This window comes from Lacerta agilis, chromosome 10, assembly GCF_009819535.1.
Source record: "Lacerta agilis isolate rLacAgi1 chromosome 10, rLacAgi1.pri, whole genome shotgun sequence".
NCBI lineage: Eukaryota > Metazoa > Chordata > Lepidosauria > Squamata > Lacertidae > Lacerta > Lacerta agilis.
Window position 1 is genome coordinate 43773761 of NC_046321.1, and position 23539 is coordinate 43797299.

The window sequence follows — 23539 nt, forward strand, 5'->3', positions numbered from 1 at the left end:
AGAGGATAGATAATACAAACAAGCCATTATAGTAGTCAAAATTATTTTATTTATGCGATTTGAATCCAGTTTAATTTTCTTCATTCTCTTTATCTGGGAATAGATAATGCCTTCTGTGGGCTTAAATTGTGGTTACAACCACATACCTCTGCAGGCTGCATGGCCAAAGTGGAAGTCATTGGAAGCTCCGTAGAGGCACATTTTAAGATGCCTATCTGAGATAGAAAGCCTATGTTTCTGTAATTTTCCTGCACGGTGGAGATAGAAGTACTACATAAGGCTACATTTTGTGTCAACTAAATTATTTTCAGCAAATCAGAGCCACTGAAAAGATCAGCTGTGCTACAAATGTTCCCATTTTTCAGTGAAATAAGTCATAAAAAGCCAAAGCACCTCACCTTTTCTTATAATCACACAGCTATATAACAATTGCTATTTATCTCATTTATTAATCTCCTTTATAATTTAAAAACTTCTCTCTCTCTCTCTCTCTCTCTCTCACACACACACACACACACACACACACACCACCCTAGATGTTCAGGGCAGGTTTTTCATTTTTGTGGATATTAATTAACAGATAATGGAGGCTTTTATATTGGAATGAAGGAAAGGATGCTATTCTTTTGCTCCTTTCTGGATTGCCTCAATTTCTGAAACAGAAATATGGGCTGCAAACCTGCCTCTGTTAGAACAACTCTGCAGTTGGTGACTTCAGTAGTTCTGCACTTAGGCTGCATTCATTGCTTGTATTTCGGGTTATTATCTATAACTGTCAGCGTGCAGAGAAAAATTATTCTACCAGAGCAGGAAAGGGTTTTTGCCAGTAGTAGACTTCTTCTGTCATTTCATAAAAATAGTTGGGGGGGGGGGGGTCCAGTAGATTGCCAACACATCCCAAAACCTTCCTTGATATCTGAGGGTCCTTAAGTAGTGCATGTGCATGATTTATAAACCAGCTTAAGCTGAAGGGAGGGACTGTGTCCTACAACATTTCCTTCAATAAACCTAATGAAAGTTGCTGCTGCTCACCATTGTGGGGCAGGGGCAGGTATAATATTCAGGAATAAACTGAAGCAGGGACTGAGGAAGCCTCTCTTGGACTGGGGGTTGAATACCAAACAGCTGCCCTTGTCCCATTCCTGCCAGATGCAACTCTCCCAACCTTTGTTTCATACTGCTGTTGCTAGATTGAGCCCAAGCAAGGAGAATTTGCCCATCTGTACCCTGTTATGCATGTGTGTACGTAGTTTGTAACACAAACTCTTTAGATTTCATCTTAAAGCGTCTTTCAATGATCGCGGTGACTCCTGTGGAAGAGGAAAGCATGAAAATGTCTTCATAGCAATACTTGCTTGCAGTTTGTTCTTCTTTATTGCAGTGCGGTGTGCTTTTCCCCCCAATTACTGTACTCACAGAGGTGTTTGATTGCACTGACAAGGAAAAGCAGGATATGCATTTGTGCTTAGCAAGTACATTGACAATGCTGACTGCTGTCAATAAGTTTTCAGGGGTATAAATGCCCCCTTTTTTACAGACCCAAGTCATAGTGCTTAGTGTAGCAATAAATGTACTAGAGCACATTTGCACAAAGCACATGGAGGGTGAGTAAATGAGCCTTGTGTGGGGCAGGTGGGGGCAGCATGAAGGAGAGAGAATTTGAATTCTGCCCTCGCCTGCATGTGTTGAATAGGCTTTGAACAGACTGTGTGCGCGCACACACATCCATTCTCATAAAAACTCTGCTTATGGGGACTATGTAAAAAGGAGGGTACCTAACTGCATTGACAAGACTACATCTGCAGGGTGGCTTTACACAGTATACACTGAATATGCTTTTGGTTGGGTGTTAAAGTAAAGGTAAAGGGACCCCTGACCATTAGGTCCAGTTGCAGACGACTCTGGGGTTGCAGCGCTCATCTCGCTTTACTGGCCAAGGGAGCCGGCGTACAGCTTCCAGGTCATGTGGCCAGCATGACTAAGCCGCTTCTTGCGAACCAGAGCAGCACATGGAAATGCCGTTTACCTTCCCACCGGAGCAATACCTATTTATCTACTTGCACTTTGACGTGCTTTTGAACTGCTAGGTTGGCAGGAGCAGGGACTGAGCAACAGGAGCTCACCCCATCGCGGGGATTCGAACCGCCGACCTTCTGATCGGCAAGCCCTAGGCTCTGTGGTTTAACCCACAGCGCCACCCGCATCCTTTGGTTGAGTGTTACTTGGGACTTTTTGACCCATTTCTCTGCTGATTCTGCCATGTCCTGTCTCGTTCATTGATTCTGTCTCCTGGTTTGTTCTTCAGTCGTGTCTTCAAGTTGCCATTTGATTCCAACTTGCCTTTGGGTCATGACTTCAGGCTTGCTCATGTTTTCCTTTGGCTTTGACTTAGTTGTTGATCTTGACCTCTGGTTTGTCCCATTGATTCTAGTTCCCAGCTCCTGACTCAGCTGAGATATCTACCCAGCCCTGACTCTTTTCAATTATGTCTGATCATAATCTTTAACTCTCATAGTATATATACATCAGCCTTTCTCAGCCTTGGGTCCCTGGATGTTGTTGGACTACAACTCCCATCATTCCTAGCCAGGATGGGAGTGATGGGAGTTGTAATTCAGGGACATCTAGGGGAACGACTGCCATTTGCTCATTCTGCAGCGTATGAGAGGGGCTCCTGCATAGAGGCTGGGGTCAAGGACCAGCAGATGCTTTCCTCTTCCTGCTCTGCACATTCCATTTATATGTCAGGAAAATGAGTGAACATAATTACTGCCACATTGGTGCCGCCAAGTATGGAAAGAGGTTACACAGGAAGGTTTTATTGGTGGCTGCTTCACAGTTAAGGAAATGTATTTTTGTTGCTGGTATACCAAAGCCTGAGGAGCAATTCACGTGACATTCTTAGTGGATATCCATTATATTAGTGGTATTCAATTTCAACCCTCAGTGTGTGAAATGGAAATCGTTTTATTAGTCACAGTTCACCACGGTACATTTTTTTATGATAAATGGAGTGAAATAAAGATCTGTTTCTATCTTACAAAGCTCAAGTAAATACATATTAAAGCCATAACATGTATCAATTAAAACCGTAATGTGCAGCAGTATCATTTAGACGCAATATGCAAGTTTTTGTTAGCTGATTTACTACCTCTAATGTTTTAAATATGTTAAATACATTAAAATACAATATTTTGCTTTTGTTAGCATTAAAATGCTGCCAAGTGCTCTGAATCTATTGAGTCAGTTGGGCTATAAATTCAAATAAATACTAGCTTGAATCCACAGGTGTATTGCACCAACAGAAAAGCATTTTTACTCGAGCAAAGCAGCCTCCCTGGATTCTTATTATTTCTTCCCCTCTCTGCAGCCACCAATGTCATTATACAGTAGAGGGTTCCTCAACCCTCATGAGTGGTAGTTGAGGAGCTAAGAAAGTCTCATTGTGTGAGCAGAATTCCATTCACACTTCTCAGGATCCAAATCTGAATCTGAATTAAAAGCAGCATGATTAAAGCCAAGTGTGGACTAATAATACAGGTACAATAAGAAAAATGAAAGCAAAAATGATTGCAATGCAACAATATTTTTCTTTGCAGCTTGCCTCCCAATCAATGGAAGTATTTTATTTTATTTTATTTTATTTTTTGCCTCAGTGGATAGTCAGATGGCCATGGCTGGAGAAACACTATTGCTTCATACAACTTATAAACCTTTGTTTACACTCTCTTTTTTTACTCATACCTTGCAGTTTTCCCTGGCTGAAATAATTTGTGGCCTCAGTGTGATATTTGTTACTTATGGGATATATTAATTTAGTACCTTCCTATTAAAAACACCTTCTCGTGCAAAAGGTCATTGACTTCTGAGACACGTTGCTATGGCAACAAACCTCCTGGGCTATACTGTCTGCACTTTGTTCCTTATTGAATGCAGGTCAATGGCAGCTTCCTAAGCTTATTTGGTCAATAGGAAACTTTACAAGACAGACATTTCAAAGACCCTGAACCTAGATTGCAGTTTTTATGTGTGAATGGTCAACAAACTAGTTGCAACGATTCCAAATCAAAGCCTATATTCTTACACTTGCTCTTTTCAATAAACAGTTTGTGCATGCACCCTCTCTGTCTCACACACAGACATTCCCAAAGGGCACTCTAATTATATTTCCTAGAATCTCAAAAAGAGAAGAGAGAACAAGATTAGAGAGTGTATGAAGTGAATCAGTCCTTCAGTAAGTGATCAAATGCAAAAACAGATGGTGTATGCAACTACCACAAGTTTCGCCCTGTAGCTGTAGCATTTGGAAGCAGTGCAGTCCCTTCTGTTTTGAATCTGCTCTTTGACATTCTGATTCAATTTTTATTTGTGTCTGAATCTGCTCTTTTAAACCCAACACTCTCTTTCACCCCATTGAGTAGAACAAGGCATCTGAAAATAGTTGTATTTTCCCCTCTTGTCACATAAGTGGATGAAATTTGCAGGCAAAGAAGCCCTTCCTGGGTGCATTCAGGTAGCAGAATTTCAGGCAGATCCACCCAGGGGATGGATCATTCAGGGGAGATTTAAAATGTTTTTTTTTTTTTTTTGTAAGTTTCTAACCGTCTAATTTCTTGTCAGAGTGGGTTGCAAATCACAGACATGGCCAAGCCTTATGAATGGATGAAGTTTTCCAAATGTCAGAAAAATGGGCATAGCAGTTCTCCCTCAAAGAGAAAGTTTAGTATTTCAGAGCAGAAAAATAGAAATTGTTGTTTGTGGGGGGCGAAAATTGGTATGAGAATTGGGCATGTATGCCTAGGGGCTATTGTACTAGGTGATTTTATCTTAGTTTTTTAAAAACCAGAAAAGTCAGCATTTTTTCTTTCCCCCCTCCCTTCCTCATGCAGAAGAAAAGAGAGAATATGATTTTCAATTGTTTGTTAGGAAAACAAGGGGACCACCCCAGTACAGTAGTTTAAATCCACTGCTTACACCCTGCTTTCACAGCAATGTCACTGTGATTGGGGCTATTTTGAAAAAAAAATCCCTAAGATAAAGAGGTAAACCTGCCTGTCAAAATGAAAGTTCTCCACCTCCTCTTCTGTCAAGCTCTGGGAATTCATGAGTCAGCGTGTGTTTTTTACCTCAGAAAAGAAAAGGTGTCAGGAGGAGGGATGGGAAGGTCATGCATTTAACTTCTGGAAAAATGAGGCCATAGAGCAACCCAGCAGCATGGGGGGGGGGGGTCCCTGGTTACCTCAAGATGCCTTGCTAATGGCCTGATCTGACTAGTGAACATGAGATCATGACCTAAACTGCACCAATTCACCTTGTTATTTGGAGTACATACAGAGCTGATGCACATACCTGGTACCTGGGTTCTGGGAGCTATTCAAATACTGCAGAACTTGGTATTCCCATTGACATGATAAGTTCAATATTAGTTTGGCTGTACAGAAAATCTATTACCTAATTGAACTGTCTGGCATCTACATGGATTCTACACCAGTGATAAGATTCATCTACAAATTATACAGCTCGTTTGCAAGTTAAGATGTTGACAAAATGTGAGCTGCTTGAATTTTAACTGTTTAGCAAAGTAGAGCAGGAAGCAAAGTCTTAGCTCTTAACGAAAACGTCATTGGGAAAATCTGCAAATGGTAGATAACAAGTGAGAACTCACAACAAAATGTTGCCGTATATTACCAGCCCCTGACAGGATGGCTTCTGTTCAAGACATAAGCCAGCCTAAAACAAGAGGCTTGTTGTGCTGTTCAGGGTTCAGAAAATGGGAGAGGGAGGTTCAGGAAGCGGGACAGGTAAAATAAATACATCCTTTTACTTTCCCATCCACCTGAATTTCCAACAGCTTCGGCTAATGGCCCAACTGCACACCTATCTGGACAGGGATAGCCTAACCTCTGTTGTCTATACTGTGATAACCTCTAGGTTAAACTACGGCAATGCATTATACATGGGGTCTCCTCTGAAGACGGTTTGGAAAATTCAGCTGGTACAGAATTTGGCAACCAAGGTTGCTCACCAGGACAAAACAGTTTGAGCATATTATACTGATCCTGGTCCGGATGCACTGACTGATAATAAGTTTCCATTCCCAATTCAAAGTGCTGGCTTTGACATCATCATCTAATGACTCTAGAACAGGATAGACTGCTTATATCAATCCATATGCTTAAATCAGAATCGATGGGATGGTCTCATTGCTAATCTCAGCTGGCAATGCCCTATTTTTGTTACACTTGCAAATAAAAAATTGAAAAAAGAAAGAAAAATGGCCCTTGGGGCTAAATTTCATCCTAGGTATCTCAGAGTGATTCCCAGTAATAGGAAGGCTCTCTTGGGCATTAAATGCGTGACTTGGACTATAACCAGCCATTTCCTCTTTTCCTTCTCAGTGTCTTCATACATATTCCCCTGAGACACCGTCATGTCAGAGCTGCTTTTCTGCAACTTGATCCCATGTTGCTGCTGTGCGCTGCATATGAATGAGGAAAACACATGGGTCTTTCCCAACTTCTCTTTACCTGAAGTGTACAGTTATAAGTGTGTCAGATGTAGACAATGCCTTTTTAAAAAAAAAAGCAGTTTTGGCCCTGGTAATACATTTTATGGCATTTCAGCTGAGGGTCTAATTGTTTTAAGTTGCTATCTTATTGGGGATTGTGGCATTTTGCCTTCCATAGTGATAGGTAATCAGTCACCAAAGTTTGATATTCAAGGGAATTATTTATTTGTTCTGAAATATGGCATCTTACGCATGTTTCGTTTCAATATGCATTTAAGAAGGTTTTCGGAATAAGCTTAGCCTTTGAAATGTGACTTTGAAATCATTCAAGGTGAATAAGAGTCTCTTCCCACTTCATCCCATTTTGAAAGACGATTGCAGCCAGGTGTCAGATTCAGCTCATGTGAAGACAGCCTATCACCGGGAACATGGGAGTTCTTGAACCAGGGAGCTTTACTCATATGGAAGCTTTTACAAGTACCACTTGTTTTCTGCCCCAATGTTGGGTTTTATTTTCTTTATGTATTGGTTTTAAGTTTTATGTGTTTTCCCAAAAAGCACTACCAAAAACCCCAAACAAGTCCTACTATCCCTTCTCTGCAGCACAGAGACTGCACTTCCTGTCTATTCCCCCAACCCTAAAACTATGAGACCAAACCAATTTATGATACTCCAGCTGCAATGAAACATTTCTGCCCCGTATCAGTCTCTACAGCTACAGCAGGCACTATAACTCTCCAGTGGTTTGACTTCTCCCCTGAACACACACTCTTCCATTGTCTCCCAGGACAGAAGGATGCCAACCAAACAGATAAAAGAAAATTAGTACGTGTACATCAAATATTTTTGAAGGCAGGAAAGAGGTAATACACTATAGTTGGCTAAGATATAGCTGTTAATGTAGTTTTCCTGTAGTTTGTCCCCCTCACTTTCCCTCTTCCCCCAGTTTTGTTTGGGACTTGGTTATGGGGCACCGGGTAAATTATTATTAGCTGAAGTCTGTCAAGTCCTAAATTCCAGATCTACAGCAGGCTCAAGTCTTTGAGACCAGCTGCACTGTGCACTGAACTCACTGTGTGGTCAGGACCAATTTTGAACTAAAGGAACTGACCCTGGGAAAACAGAGTGCAGCATTCTCATGTTACTGTTCTTCATTTTACAGTACTGTTTAAATACAGGCCTGTCTTAGATAAAAGCAATAGATTTCCCCTTTAAGATTTTGGGGTATTAAACAGGATATGCTTAATCCTACACTTAAGTATTCTGTTTGATTTTTAGTGATACATTCTTAACAGGCCAACCAGCAATTTCTACTGAGTTCTTGAAAGCAGACTATCTGTTATGCATTGCTCTGTTTGCTCATAACCTTATTAAATTTAGACTGCTGGCTCGATTCAGTTCCGAAGCGAAATTCTGTAGAAGATAATAAAAGCAGCTGCTATGTTTAAAATTAACAATGAGCGGTTATTAAAATAGCCAAACAGATATAACATTCGGGAGCTACATTTACATTCATGGAGTTACATTTCACAAGCTCAGAGTATCATTTGTGAGACTACTGAACTGTACAGTGTTGCTCCATAACTTTGGTGCATTGGCATAAATAAATTGCATATGTGCCTGGAATAAGAAAAGAGGTATAGAAACCTTTTTTAAAAATTTTGCTGCCAAATGTCCAGCTGCTGAGTACATAAGCTGAATTGTAAAACCTTTTCTATAGTCACAGATTCTGTCAGCTTTACTGCTAAACTCTTTGGGTGAATCCTAGGGAGTAGCAGGATTATGGCATTGTCTGACTGGAGGAACCACTTTGGACTTCTGAATCCAAGACAAATTCCTGCGAAGAGCTGAAAACACATGGATCATTACACCTGGACTTTAACGCAGATGGAGGGACTGTAAGCTAAAATACACCCTGAGAAACATAGCTTTAACAGGATTCTTGAAACGGGTCAGTTTTTAGCTGTGATGGCACTTCTTTGTGGGTTAAGCCAAGATTTCCAAATGGAGCTGAGTAAGTCATTAACAGTTCATGCTATAATAACCATAAGCAAAATATAATGACGATGATCCCATTTACTAGAATGTTCACAGTTGTATTTTCCAGGTTAGCACTCCTGTGTTTTCATGTGGTAGATGAAAAGTGGCATTTGCCAAAATAAAGTTGCCACTTTTGGAGCTTTTTTTAAAAAAAGGAACTTGAGGAAAAAGTTAAGAAAATTTAGGGAAACTTTTCTGACATACATACACTGCTGCATGTCACCCCATTCTCTAAGTGCTATGAGATTCCATGGATTTCCTAGTTTGGTTTCCTTTGGAATTAGAGACCGCGGAGACTGTGGCGTCTTTATGATATATGGTTTATTTATACATATATACAACCTGAGCCTATGATGGAGGGGCTCCAACACCCCAAGAGGGTCTTGCTTATCCCATAACCACAGCCTTAGATTCAAACAGGAATCAAGTATGGTTCTGTCTTTCTCGGCTGCCTGCTAATTCTAGTACCCTCTCAACTCTAGCCTTTGTCTTTCTAACTACCAGTGAGTTGAGAGAAGGGCACCTATTTGCTCTCTGGCACAGAGCCACTTCCTTAAAGGCCCATACTTAGAAGACAATGACCTCAACCAGGAAGCTAGCCTGGATATTCCATGAAATGAATCCTTGCTGGATGTAGGAATTAGACGGGGGCTCAGGCATACAGCCTACCCCCACCAAACTTATAGCAATATAATAACATATGTAGAAAATTAAACTGCAGGGAAATTAATGCTAGAAGAGTAGCAAAGTTAGTTCTATCAGCAAAAATATAGAATAGTATGTGTTTAATGTGGCATTAAGCAAACCCAGGATCCAAATATACTTGCTAAATGAGTTCTGCACACTCAAGGAGACTTTAGACCACAGAATAAACCGCTTTTGAACTAGATAGTGTAAGTTTGGATTATAGCAAGATTCAAGAAAAAAATGTCAACAAATCACATGTTGGTACATTTGGTTCTTCCGAATAAAAGTAGATTCTGTGCTTAATTTTAATGGGAAATGGTCTGTATTTGTTTTATAAGTTGCCTTCTCTTGTGCTTATTATTTTTTCTTCCTTCTAATTTGTGGAGGGCTGAAGCTTGGAAACCCAACGTTGATATCCAGCCTTGTATCTGTGCTTTTCCAGTCCTTTTCCTTTGTCCTTTTCCACCTGGTACTGTTACAGAGAAGCAGTAGCAGTATGTCTTCCAACGTGGTTCTGGAATAGACAAATTCCTTTCATACATGGCTGCAACAAAAATGCTTCCCCCGCCCTGCCAAAACTTTCAAAGTAGTGCACTGTGCGCAATCACCTCCTAGTGGTTTGGCTTCTCCTGAGGAAGATCCATCTTCTTCCTTTTATATTTTACTCACCTCCAATATGGTTCATTAGTGAAGGGCTTGTTTTATTGCTTTGCATACCAGGTTCTGGCAATTTAATCACATTTGAAATGGTATCCAGTTTTGGATTAATTAGGTGCTTAAAAATAAAGCTATTTTTGCTCCTTCATTTACTGAAGAAAAAACGACAACGCGCATCTCATTTGCATTGCATTTTGCATCACTGTTGCTGTTCTCTGTCTGTAAAGGAAACAGGCCTTGCTTGATCCTTGTAGTCTGTTCATTCAATTTTTAATTAACTTTTTTATTTCCAGGTCTCAGTGGATTTCTGTTACAGTTAAGGAAACAATAAGCATTATCGCTGGGAGCTAATTGAACACCTAGAAGATTTGCTTTCAGTAATGAAATACTGTGTGGCAGCAGTGGCTACTTCGGCAAAGTATCAGGGCTTAGCTGTAGGCACCTGTTGGGGTGAAGCCTAGCACCAGGATAGAGTACACCAGGGGTCAGATCAGTATGTTTGTGTGTCATAGCAGAACACACCAGAGCCTGGAAGACTGTTGTTGCCCGGGTGAACTTCTGGCATAAATAGAAAGGTTGTCTTCATGCTTAAGAGGGTCCAATGTCCAGCCTGGGTGGATGAGAATGGTCTACAACCTGGAAACACTTTACAGCCGCTGCAGAAGCTCCAAACTGCATTCCTTCACAAAGAGCATTCATGCAGCAGAGCTAATGCTTCACCTGCCCACCTAATTCCTGACACAATAACATTTTTTAAAAAAAATTTCACATTTGGCACGCCTGCCTATTACTTCTGGATTTCTTCACAGTAGGTATTTTACAAAATAATGATTACCAGAATTAAATACCTTGTCACATTCTGACATACTGAATGTGGAAAATCAAATGCATATATACATTTTCAGCTTCCAATTCTGTCAGCTGAAGCTTCTGGCCATTGCTCTGGTGGAATACCAAGCAAGAGATCCAGGCGTATAGTGGTTGGTTTCAACTGTGTTTCTTGATGTATTAATGTTCTGACTTTTAAGTTTTTTAAAAAGTGTGCCCCTATACTCCCTTAATGTCTAGTACTGCTGTTACAAATATACCTAGACTCTCGAGATACTTCTCATTTTAGGACTTTGCTTCAGCTCCAAATCTTGATATGATTCAGCAAACCCATTCTGCTAGTGCAGAGGTGTCCAACTGGTCGATCGCAATCTACCGGTCTATCGCAGGGTGTTCCTGGTTGATCCCGGACGATCACGTGGGTTAATAACTTTGGTGAAGTCTCCCCCCCAAAAAGCTCAACAACTTTAGTCAATCTAATGGGTAGATCACTAGCAGTATTTTTATAGTGGGAGTAGATCGCAGTCTCTTGGGAGTTGGACATCCCTGTGCTAATGGAACTCCCACAGCGGACTCCCACAAAGGAACCGAGTTTGCTCCACATACCCCTGTCCCATGCATGACCCATGTCTTCTTCAAATACTCCCTGGAGAACCCCATAACTGGGAGGAGAAGAGAGGATTGTTCTGTTAGGCAAGCAAAAATGCTTACACTGGTGGAATTATTGCCTTAGCACTACACTGAATCCTACAGTGTTGTCAGCTATGGCCCTATAAAATTTGTATTTATCACTCTGCGATAAAATCATCTAGGGAACATTGGAACTTTCCTCAACAGATAAAAGGTAAATATTGATAGAATGTGAAATCACCTAAGCTTGGTAGGTGTAAAATTATTATTTTAATAGACTTACCATTTTTATTGGATGATTTGCTGAAGTGAGCTTCATTCAGCAGCAGCAGTTGTTCGTGCTACGTTTCTGCAGTTATTTGGTGCTAAAAGAAAACAAACAAGCAAATAAATAAAGGTTATTTGAACTATATGACAAATTTTAAATTGTATTTCTTAAGGAATTCCTGTACCACAACGCAACATCACCTTTCAGAGTGGTTTGCAAATAAAATTATTTTAAAAGTATACAAATCAAAACATCAAACTTAATCCATTGTTGTTCTCAAACTTAATCCATTCTGGAAGTCTGTTCCAAAAACAAAGCCTTCCAACATCAAGGTGTACTTTCCCATAGAAAGTAGTGCAAAATGGATTAATCTGTTCCAGACCTTTAATAACAACCCCTAAAACAGCAATTTAACATGAATTTTACTATCTAACGAGACCATTGATCCATAAAATGAAAGCAATAATTGATGATAAAAAATTAAAATTATTATTTTTTCTTACCTGCACTGATGATAGTCATTGTTTGGATGGGGGGCTTTTATCCATTTATGCAGTTGCACAATCAATCAATAAATCAATCAATCAATCAATCAGTAGCTGGACTGAAAGCCTCAAAAACAAAAACGCAAAATAAATAGCAAAAACAAAAGCACCAAACTTAATCCATTCTGGAAGTCCGTTTGACTTCTGAAATGTTCGAAAACCAAGGCACAGCTTCTGAATGGTGCAGGCGCCACAGAAACAATAGCTGACAACTGCATTGGACGTTCGGCTTCTGAAAAACGTTCAAAAACCTGAAAACTTACTTCCAGGTTTTTGGCATTTGAGAACCAAGGGGTTTGAGTACCAAGGCATTTGAGAACCAAGGTACCACTGTATAGTTAACCTATGCAACAGTTAAAATTGTGAGTTAAAAATACCTGCTGTTTCCCAAGTGTGTGGTGTGTGTGCTTTCTACTTGAAGGTGCCATGACCTCCCTTTTCCACTATTTCTGACAGCTGATCCTACTTTCTGACAGCTGATGCTTTACATTCAAGAATGTGTAAAACAAAACTTTTCCTTAAAAAAATAAGTTGATATCTCTACATTAGGCGCAAGAAATTAGTAAGCAGAGCTCGCTCCAATCTAAAACTACAGCAATGTTGAAATTAAACTGGAAATGGCAACCAAAGAACCACGATAGAAGCTGGTTTGTAAATGTGCTATTGAGAGTAACTGTTTTAAATGCATTGTGAGCCACTAGCAATTTAAAATGGGAGTCTTTGAACCACTGAATGGAATGTGATTGATCACTTCATTGATGATTTGCCCACAGACTCCCTGACAAGCCTGAGTGAAAAGGGGCAATTTACGTGCATAACAGATTGTTGACATTTTGCAGGTTTATGAAGCAGATAATTCAGGCCATGTATATTACACATTTGAAAGAAATGCTCTGCTGTACATTCATTCCTTTCTTTCTTTCTCCGGTGTACTCGAGATGTTGTAGTAACAGTGGTCAAATTATTAGCAATGCTTTAGAGCTTTACAAATTCAAAAGCACAGTTCTCAATATTTTTTAACATTTGTCTGGGAAAATTTGGCTCCATTGCAGTTTCAGACTCTTCCCACACAGGCAATTTTTCAGCAGATTTCAGGAAAATGTCATCATAAATTATTTTTGCTTTGGTATTTCATCCACTTCATGAGCATATAATATTTAGTGATTTATCCTACTTGGTTAATCTCCATAGCACTTTGCAAACATTAAGGGCAAGAAATTTCCTCTTTAAATGTGTGCTTTTCTTTATTTGATCAAGACACCATGCAGAGTTTTCTGTGGAAAATGTGATATTACTACCATGGCTTTGCATATTTCCATGAATATTAGTGCTAGCACTGAGCAGGCACTTGAATACATATTCCGAAATTACTGTCTGCAAAATTATGTAGTTCGTGGAAGAAACTGATGAGTTAAGGAGAAAATGCCCAGCATTGTCTTTATTAAGATATTTGCAGCTAGGTAAAGGTAAAGGTAAAGGTACCCCTGACCATTAGGTCCAGTCTCGGATGACTCTGGGGTTGCAGTGCTCATCTCGCTCTATAGGCCAAGGGAGCTGGCGTTTGTCCGCAGACAGCTTCCGGGTCAGAAGCAGAGCAGCACACGGAAACACTGTTTACCATCCCACCAGAGCAGTACCTATTTATCTACTCGCACTTGTCGTGCTTTCGAACTGCTAGGTGGGCAGGAGCTGGGACCGAACAACAGGAGCTCACCCCACCACTTAATTAGACAGCTGGCCTTCATCTCACTTAACATAAATGTCTCTCAAAGATCTCAAGGCCACTTCCACAGCATTCTTAAGGGCCAGTTCAGACATTTGACTCAAACTAATCTACCCAGTGTCATGGACTGTATAAGTTTTGTATAGGTTGGTTGCGAAATATCCATTATCCCATTTTATCAGGAGTCTCAGGCTTGGGCAGGCACAAGATGACTGATTGCACAAGCCTAGGCATTAGAACATGCTCTAGGACCCTAGGCTTGTGCCACCCGTCATCTTGGTGGCATGTGTCATTTAACCTGCATCTGGAGGTAGTGGACTGCTTTGTATATTGGATATTAACTTTTTAAGCTGAAGCTGAAGAAGCACCTATCAGAGATGCTACACTGGTCAGTTTCCAGCACTTGAATGGGATTGGATTTAATGTTTCCTTGACATGTACCACCTTTACAATTTCCAGTGTGGTTGCTGTTTAATTTATTGTAGCAGAAAAGAGTATTGTGGCACCATAAAGACTATATAAATTTGTTAGCCTTTTAGATGCCACAAAACTATTTTTTTGTATTTACCACTTTATCAACTTCCTTAAGGCTAAAGAGAACTTATGGCACTGCTGTGCACATAATTTCTACCTTACAGGCTTTGAGTTTTAGGAGAATAAGCTGCTCCTTTAAGAAAGGCAGTTTGTATTAATACACGTGACCAGTGCCTGATCCAACTGATTTAGAAAAAGTCTAAACTGCTTTACAGCAGACAGTTGCTATATACCTAGCGTATGTATACATGGTGATTTGCAGACCTTGTCCACCTCAATCCCACTCCCATTTAAACCTCTCCCCACCCCCGCTGATCCACAAATAATCTGATAAGAAAAATAAATGCAGTACAAAACTGACTTCAGTGCAAGAGTGGAAACACTGTAGCAACATGTATTTTTATGGGAGGTTTATGTGTAGTGGCATTTTTGGCGGGCGATCTCTTTCATCACTCTTTCCTACCTCGGCAATTTTCTTTCTGAGGACCCCAACTTTCAGGTGTGTTCTCTGTTGACCATCTATGAGAAGGTGGTGGATATTTTTTATGCAGTCACATTATCAGAAAGGGCTCAATTGGACCTTGAATCTTCTGGACATTTGGGGGGAACAATTACATATGCTGTTAAAACAAATGATAGATTTCACCCCTCCTCTCCTTTTCTGGTGTATGTGTCAAAGGCAAGCTATTGAGAGAGCCAATGTGGTGTAGTGGTTAAGAGCAGTAGACTTGTAATCTGGTGAACCGGGTTCGCGTCTCCACTCCTCCACATGCAGCTGCTGGGTGACCTTGGGCTAGTCACACTTCTCTGAAGTCTCTCAGCCTCATTCACCTCACAGAGTGTTTGTTGTGGGGGAGGAAGGGAAAGGAGAATGTTAGCCGCTTTGAGATTCCTTCGGGTAGTGATAAAGCGGGATATCAAATCCAAACTCTTCTTCTTCTTCTTCTATACACAAACTGGAAGGAGGTAGTGGAGGACAATTATTGTTGTCATCCTCATTGTTATTACCACCACAACCATGACCATCCTTATCATCCTTCCTCTCTGCTCTTCTTTCCTAATTTCCATGTCCTACCGAAATACACTACCTTCTGTTTTGCCTATGAGAAATGTTTGCTCTTGTGTACTACTTGAGTGTGCGTGCACTAGATCTATGTCTTTGTACATCACATGCATACAGTACCTGCATGCATGGTCAGTTGGAAAGAATGTATTATACACAGTGTTATTTTTCTAGAAAAAGAGGTGCCAGAACTCACCATGAACACTTTCTTGTTCTCTTAGAGTGGCAATGGCGCTCATCTGAGAGGTGCCAAAACTGAGTTCCGCCGAGTTCCGAATGGAAAAAAATATCCCTGATTATATGTTAATGGAGGGCAGTGAAGTAATAATTGAGGAAGGGACAACATAGAATGATTCACAAACATCCCATCCAGCACTGCCTGCTACTGTGGATGGGAAACATTGATGTGCTCATGTATGGACAAACACACACATAGAAAAATCAGATCAATATTACCAATCCAGACATAGCATTATTACAGCCAAAAACTGAAACTTGTTTAATTTGAATTTCTGTAGTTTAATCAACTTGAATTGAGTTGAGCAGAACATAACATGGTATTGGGAGTGAAGTGTCAAATTTTGAACTCAAAAGAACAATTATTGTGAAGAATAAAAAGCGCTCGAAAGATAGAGTACCTGAATCCCCCCCAAGAACTGATGCTTTCAGGAAACGCTGCAGAGTTTTGGAAAATATACTGCATTTTGAAAAGGTCGAAAGGTTGTGAGAAAGATGAGTGTAAAGTAACTATCTTCCTGAATATTGCAGGAGTAGAAGCAGTTGGTGATTTTTAATGGCATGAAGCTGTGTCACACTGAGAGAGCAGGGTAAGCTATGATATAGCTGACCGCAAGTTTGAAGAGGTTTGTATTCCAGAGAAAAGTGAAAAATTTGCTAGAGGGCATTTTCAAAAGATGACTCTGAGGAAAGGGTTTTTTTTGTTGTTGTTAATGAGCCAAAAGCAGAGGAATCCGAGCTGCAATATTGGGCAGATAAAGGATTCCAATATAAGAAATCAGATTGTGATTGGCATTGGAGATCTATAGCTGGCAATGTTGAGCATCACATTTGGCTCATGAAAAGTCTTTGGGTGTGATATCATTCTATATAATATTAAGAAACTTGCTTTCAAATCCAGTACATATACCTGGAAGAGAGGTAAAGGATTTGAGTGTGTTTTAAAATAAGTAAAACCTGTGTTATGATGGAGGGTCCCAAGAACTGCAGCTAACAATAAAGTATGGGTGTGTAGTTACATGTTAGTGACAAAGGGCACAAATAAGGAGAAGAGCTGCTTCATGTGGATATTTGCATGTAGCCCTGTGTTGTGACTTAAAAGAGCATGTTTGCAAATAATTAATAACCTGTTCGCCTATGGTGACCAGATAAGCCTCCCACTTCTTCCTTCCCGCTTTAAAGAGCTATCATCTCTTTAAGCTTTGAAGGCTGTGCATCAGGCTTTTTCCTTGGAAGGGGGAGAAACTACCCTGAGCCCTACCTCCCAAGCTTGTCTAACAATGAAACTGTCAGAGGTTAACTTCATACAGCCTTAAGGCAAAACAAGACAATATGTCATTCATGCAATTAGGTATTACATGTGTAGCTTTAACAAAGTTAATAGGGAGTGTGGGGAGGGGGTTACCTACTGCCCCAATCTGATTTTGAGGGACCATATCTGCTACTGACATTGGAAGAAAAGATTCTGCTGTCTAATACAGAACTAGATCACAGCAGAGGCAAAGGGTTAAATCTGTTCCAGAAAAAAGGACACCAGAAACCTACCAGGATTAGAATTTTGAACACTCTCCTATAGACAAACCATCCACCAGAAAAGTTTGCAGCATTAGCCTGAGATAGTGCTACAAAGAGCAACGTGATTGTAAAGAGCTCCACAAAGGCTATTATGAATTATAAATGAATGATATTGACATGTATATATAATTATATGATTTGTTTCATAATTTAGTTTTCCCAGTTAGATGCAATGGCTGTTAAGTCAGTTGTTCAAAGGGGAGCAGTTGGAATAGTAAGCTGCCCCTTTAAGAAGGGGTTAAAAAAAAACAAAAAACATGGAGAAATGATTCCAGCCAGTCCTTGCCAGCTAGGCCTGAATAAGAAGGCTACACTGTTTCACAGCGGACAGTTATAGTGTGCTTAGAATAAAACCAGTTTTATTTGACGACGGCCTCCAGGGTAATCCATCTCAGTTTAGCAGATCATATTGCAACAGTTCTAGTTTCATATGGAGAGAGCAGCACACATACTTCTGTGTCAATGGACTTCGAATCATTAGAATTGTAGAGTTAAAACAGTCCCTGAGGGTTGTCTAATCCAACCACCTGCATTGCAAGAATATCAACTCTAAAGCATCCATGACAGATCCAACCTCTGCTTAAAAACCTCCAAGGAAGGAGAACTTAGTACCTCTTGTAGAAGCCTGTTCCACTGTCGAAAAGCTCTTACCATAAGAAAGTTCTTCCTGATTTTTAGTCAGAATCTCCTTTCTTGTAACTTGAACCTCTTGGTTCGAGTCCTACCCTCTGGAGCAGGAGAAAACAAGCTTGCTCCACCTTCCGTGTGACAGCCCTTAAGATATTTGAAGATGGCTGTCATATCTCCTCTCTGTCTCCTCTTTCCCAGGCTAAACATGCCCAACTCCCTCGTCTGTTCCTCATAAGGCTTGGTTTCCAGACCCATTATCATCTTGGTTGCCCTCCCCTTGTCTAGTCCAACCTCCTGCAATGCAGGATTTTTCTTGCCCCAGGTGGGGCCCAAACCCACGACCCTGAGATTAAGATTCTCATGCTCTTACCAACTGAGCTATCCCAGAGCTGTGACATGTGAAATATATTAGTTTCACATATAGGTTTATGGAGTCTGAACTGGTGGTGACTGGCCAGGAGCAAGACCTTGGGGTTGTAGTGGATAGCTTGATAAAGATGTTAACCAGTATGAGGCAGCTGGGGGTGGGGAGCAACTTCCATGCTAGGGAGGAGGTTTCTTCTTTTCCAGTGCCTGCTGAAATCTTTTCTGTTTCATAGAATCACATTTCATAGAATCAGTGAAGCTGAATATTGGAAGATTCAGGGTGAACAAAAGAAAAGTGCTTCTTCACACAGTGCATAGTTAAACTACGGAATTCACTAAGAATCATAGAATTCTAGAGTTGGAAGGGACCCCAATTCAGGGATCTCAGCTAAAGCATCCATTACTGAGGCAGTGATGGCAACCAACTTGTATTGCTTTAAAAGAGTATTAGATAAATTCATGGAGGACGAGACTGTCAATGGCTACTAACTGTGATGGCTGTACTCTGCCTCCATGAATACCATTTGCTGGAAACTGCAGGAGAGGACAGTGTTGTTGTGCTCAGTCCTGCTTGACTACTACCTATGGGCATCTGTTTGTCCACTGTGAGAAGAGGATGCTGGACTAGATGGGCAACTACTAGCTAGATCCAGAAGTGTTTTTCTTGCATTCATATCTTTCTACCAGCAGAAAATACAATTATGATGCACAGAAAGCTTTTTTTCCTGTAGTCGCTGAGTTAAGGGAATTGCTGGCACAGCAGTTGCCTCTGAATAGCATAATGACTTGCTGGAAATTGTTTGTTTATCACAGGCTGTCTAATCTCTCAGCCAAAGGAAATTAAAAAAAAAAATCTACTCATGTAATGAATGCAGCTCAAGGAACGCATATACATAATAAACGTTATTCCCACTGTAGTAGTAGATGTAGACACCTGCTGTATGAGCCCTCTGGAAGTGAGGGAGGTAAACTGACTATATATATTGTGTGTGCATGTGTGTGCGCATGCTCCTCTAAATAAATATTATTTTTCCTTGGTGATTGGACATTTAGTTTGCTTAGGCAATTACTGTTACTAATCAGTATGTTCTAGTGCAGGGTTGAAGACCCCGTGGCCCTCCAGATATTGTTAGGGGAGGGGTAGTACCTTTGGTGGGGAACACATTGTGCTCCTACTGGGGTCCAACCTTGGTTCCCATCCTGCACTTACCTGTCACCTGTGGCTCCTAGAAGCTGTCAGCATGCAACAGTGGCCACACTGTGGGAATGGCTTTGGCTGGCCAGCTAAACCAATGGGTCTCAAACCCTCGATGAATTAGGGACTTCCCCTGCATGCAAAGACAGACTTTGGCAGATTGAGTGGATGAGACCAATAGTGGGACCAACAGTCAAGAAGGCTGTTTCTGCATGTGCTACAGAGGGAAGTGAGGGGCAGGTGGGGTTCATCAACCCAGGAAGGTAGCCCATCTAGGAGAAGGAAAACTCTGGCCTTAAACCTCTGTTGCCTTGTTGGATATATTTGGGAGAAGAAAAGGCTAAGGAATAACTTCTACACAAATCCAGAGTCAAATGGCCCCTTGCACATCTCCTTCCAGCAACTCCTGCAACCAAGCTGCTTTCCTTTGGACCACATCTGTGAGGCTGAGGGGGGGTGTCTTGTTGTCTGGGCAGCCCAGGACCTCCATACACACTGCCTAGGCTTGCACCCCAGCTACTGCTAACCTCTGGAGGCGCACTCCGCTCTCTCTCTCAACTGACAGATACCGACAACAACAACAGCTTCCATCATTTCTCACCTTTGGCCATGTTGGCTGGGACTGATGAAAGTCAGAGTCCAGCAACATCTGGGAGTTCCACAGGTTCCCTATCCATGTTCTAGTGACTAGATGGGTGTAGGTCTAAGAGACTTGGTTTCAAACTTCACCATTTTATAGAGTCAGTGGCAACTTTGGAAAATTCATTCAGTTACTAAGTCTTTAAAAAACAGGCATTAGTGATCCATCTAATCTAACTTCTGTTGATTTAAAAGTGACAAATAAGTAGCAGTGTCAGTAGCAGGGATAATGAACTGGAGCAGACCAAAGTCCATCTGATTCAGCCTTCTGTTTCCAATATTTGCCAGCCAGGACCCTCTGCAACCTTATACAGGCAGCTGCAGCTGGTGCAGGACGCAACAGCTGAGCTGCTGCAAGGGATTGCAAGAGGGGATCACCTCACTTCAGTCTTCGAAATGCTGCACCAGCTTGCCTGCAAGCTAATGGACCCAATTCATGGTGTTGTTGGTGTACTAAGCTCTGAATGACTTTGGGCCCAAGGAGCACCTCCCCTAAAGCCATCCAGCCCAAGGGTTGCAACCCGTGTGAAATGTTGTTTGTAAGGTGGTGACATGAGACAGTGCACACTCTGCCTAAGTGGGATATGGTATAGGAAGCATGGTTATGAGAGGGGAGAAAGGCTGTATTAACCTTTTGTGGTGCTTTTTATCTGGGGTGTGATTTTAAGTAATTCTCACCAAGCTGCATTTCTGTGTTGCATAAAAACGAATGGCCTTCCCACTTTGAAGTAATTTCCAAAAGCAAACCTACATGTAACAAGTGATAAATACTGTAATCAGTAAATGGAAATGAAACCTCAAGTGGGCTAGTCAAAAGAATTTTTATTATTATTAAACTACTGCTTTTTTGCCGCATCTTGGGATGTTACCCGAGATAACTTTAGTCTTTGATAGCCTTATTCACTTATTTTTAAAGCATGTAAATATGCATATGGTTAAAACTAATTGGTTCTCCAGGTTCAAAGGGAAAAAATGCAAATGGATTTATTTGATGGTATGTTAAGAGCTACTTGAGAACCAGAATGGAATCTAATTTTCTGTTTTTTTTACTGCTTATTGAGGAAGTGGTCTAAACACTATTCAGTTCCTCAGACAAATTTATTGATCCTTTGTATTCTTTGGCAGAGTTAGGGTGCCTCAGTGCTACCTCCCCAGGTATAGCATTGTCCAGCCATTCTGAGATTGGACTTAAATACCGGTAGCTTTTTAAAAAATAGATCCTTCAGAATTTAAAGGAACATGCACCCAAATTTAAAGAAGAATTCCCTTATTGTTACTGAAACATAGCTGCTGTACAAGTATATTATCCTGCTTCGGTAACTGAATAAAAGAGCAAGATTTTAAAATGAAAGGCCAGGGGGTTGCGAGTAATGTAACATAAAAGTTTACACAATCTGCGGTAATATGTGTTGCTCTTTCACCGCGTACATCTCTAAGAACTCTAAGCAAAACTGCACACTGTGCACAAACTCATGCCACTGGGCCTGATGCCACTTTAAAATAAAAAACCACTTAAGGATGGGGCACTTAAGAATGTATGATCTTTAACCCTTTCGCTGCCCACTGTTTTCCTTTTAAAAAAAAAAAATCTCCCCTAAACTTTCCCCCAGCTGCTGGGCTGCCAGTTGTCCTGAACCATGGGTACCTGGCAGCAAGTCCCGCTGGCACACACAATTCCACTGCCAAAGCTAGTGCACAGTCCAGCAGGCTAATAAGTCCAAAGTCCAGCCAGGCCAGGTTCCCACTTCAGCAGCTGATCTAGAGGCCAGGGCACCTAGAGGTCAGTCCCACACAAGCCACATCTTCAAAGAGCTCCCTGGACCAACCAACATGGGAATTTGAACAGACCAGTCACCTCAGCTCTGCTTCCCTTTTGTGCTTTGCATGCTGATTGCAGCATCTGGGCTTGATGAGGCAGGTGACCCTCACCTGTCCTCAGCTTACTTGTTTAGCTGAGGAATCACACACCTCCTCCCAGAGCTAGCGAGCCCCACCTGGCCAGCTAGGAAGTTGGGCTGTTGGCCCATGTCTGCCTCAGTCTCCTCGAGTCTTCCTCCTGCTGCTCCTTATGCCTCAGAGCCCGCCATGTTTGGGGAGACAGGGGCTCCTCTGGCTCTGGTGATGGGTCCTGCTGCTCTGGTTCCTGTGCACTGACCCCCATCCCTTCACCATCGGTGGCCATCCTGTGAGTATTTTCTACACCAACCTCTCCTTCTCCATCCTCAGCTTGCCCTGGTGTGTCCCAGTCATGGCTACACCTCTCCTCCTCCATGCTGTCCTGCCAGTTCATGACATCAGTACCATCTCATCTCCAGAACTCAGGCATTTGCATTAACCCACAGATTGGTTTCACATTAAATACAAACAAGGTCATCATGGGGAAAAGCCCATTGTTGACCAGTAATTTTGGGTTACTACAAGGAATACATGGCCCTATTAGGCTTCCTACCTTTACATTTATTGCTTTACACTCACTATTTTGAAAGATTAACATGTCAAATGCTACTGAAGCGAGCATTTGATGGAAATATGGGGGTTTCCTAATTCTAACCCCATTATATAAAATAAGTATTTTTCTCTTTTACTGCAAAGCAGCAGAATAATCCATTGGGGGAATCAGATGAAATATATGGCACACCTTGAATCTGAAATTGTCATTATTTTCTGTGTTTCAGATGAGAGTCCATACACTAAATCTGCAAACCAGACAAAACCACCCGAAGGAGCATTGGCTGTAAGGAGGCAGAGTATCCCAGGTATACTGCTATTTTTCAGTTTCAAGTAATTCTCAGATCACTCTTGGGAAGGCGATTCTTTGAATTAATTAAGTGTTCTGCTCTTCTTGTGAAGAGCACTTTGAATTAGTTATAAGTGTAGTTCCTGCTCCTAATTGCCTAGGTTATGCACTATTCTGAGGGTGGCTTTGGACTGACAAGCAGTGACAAGGGAAGCACAAATGATTCATGTGTTCTCTCTTCTGCGTTACGTATTAAGCAAATATCCCCTGCAGTGAGATATGTGAGACTGTGTGCAGCTCATGTACATCACCAAAGGGATGTTGAGTGAGTCTCCACTTTATATGTTACACAGGAATTATATCACACACACACACTTATTATTGTCCCAAAGTTTGAAGCACCTTAATTGTATTACACACCATCTTACTTTCATCAGGAAACATGTTTTATACCCTTGTTGGTGCTATCTTCAATTGATTGTCTAGTACAGGGGTAGGCAACCTAAGGCCCGTGGACCGGATGCGGCCCAATCGCCTTCTCCATCTGGCCCACAGACGGTCCAGGAATCAGCATGTTTTTACATGAGTAGAATGTGTGCTTTTATTTAAAATGCATCTCTGGGTTATTTGTGGGGCCTGCCTGGTGTTTTTACATGAGTATAATGTGTCCTTTTATT

General features: G+C 41.2%; 1 protein-coding gene across 14 annotated transcripts in view; it reads left to right on the plus strand.

Annotated features, from left to right (window-relative positions):
* The window catches only part of GRIP1 (glutamate receptor interacting protein 1), a 315500-nt gene that overhangs the window by 205009 nt on the left and 86952 nt on the right, over positions 1-23539 (plus strand). For 12 of the 14 annotated variants that reach the window (XM_033162508.1, XM_033162502.1, XM_033162504.1 and 9 more), the window contains exon 2: positions 22801-22881. The exons of the other annotated variants lie outside the window; for them this stretch is intronic. In XM_033162508.1, coding sequence (XP_033018399.1) covers positions 22801-22881 — 81 coding nt within the window. The remainder of the gene's footprint in view (positions 1-22800; positions 22882-23539) is intronic. 14 annotated transcript variants of the gene reach the window in all.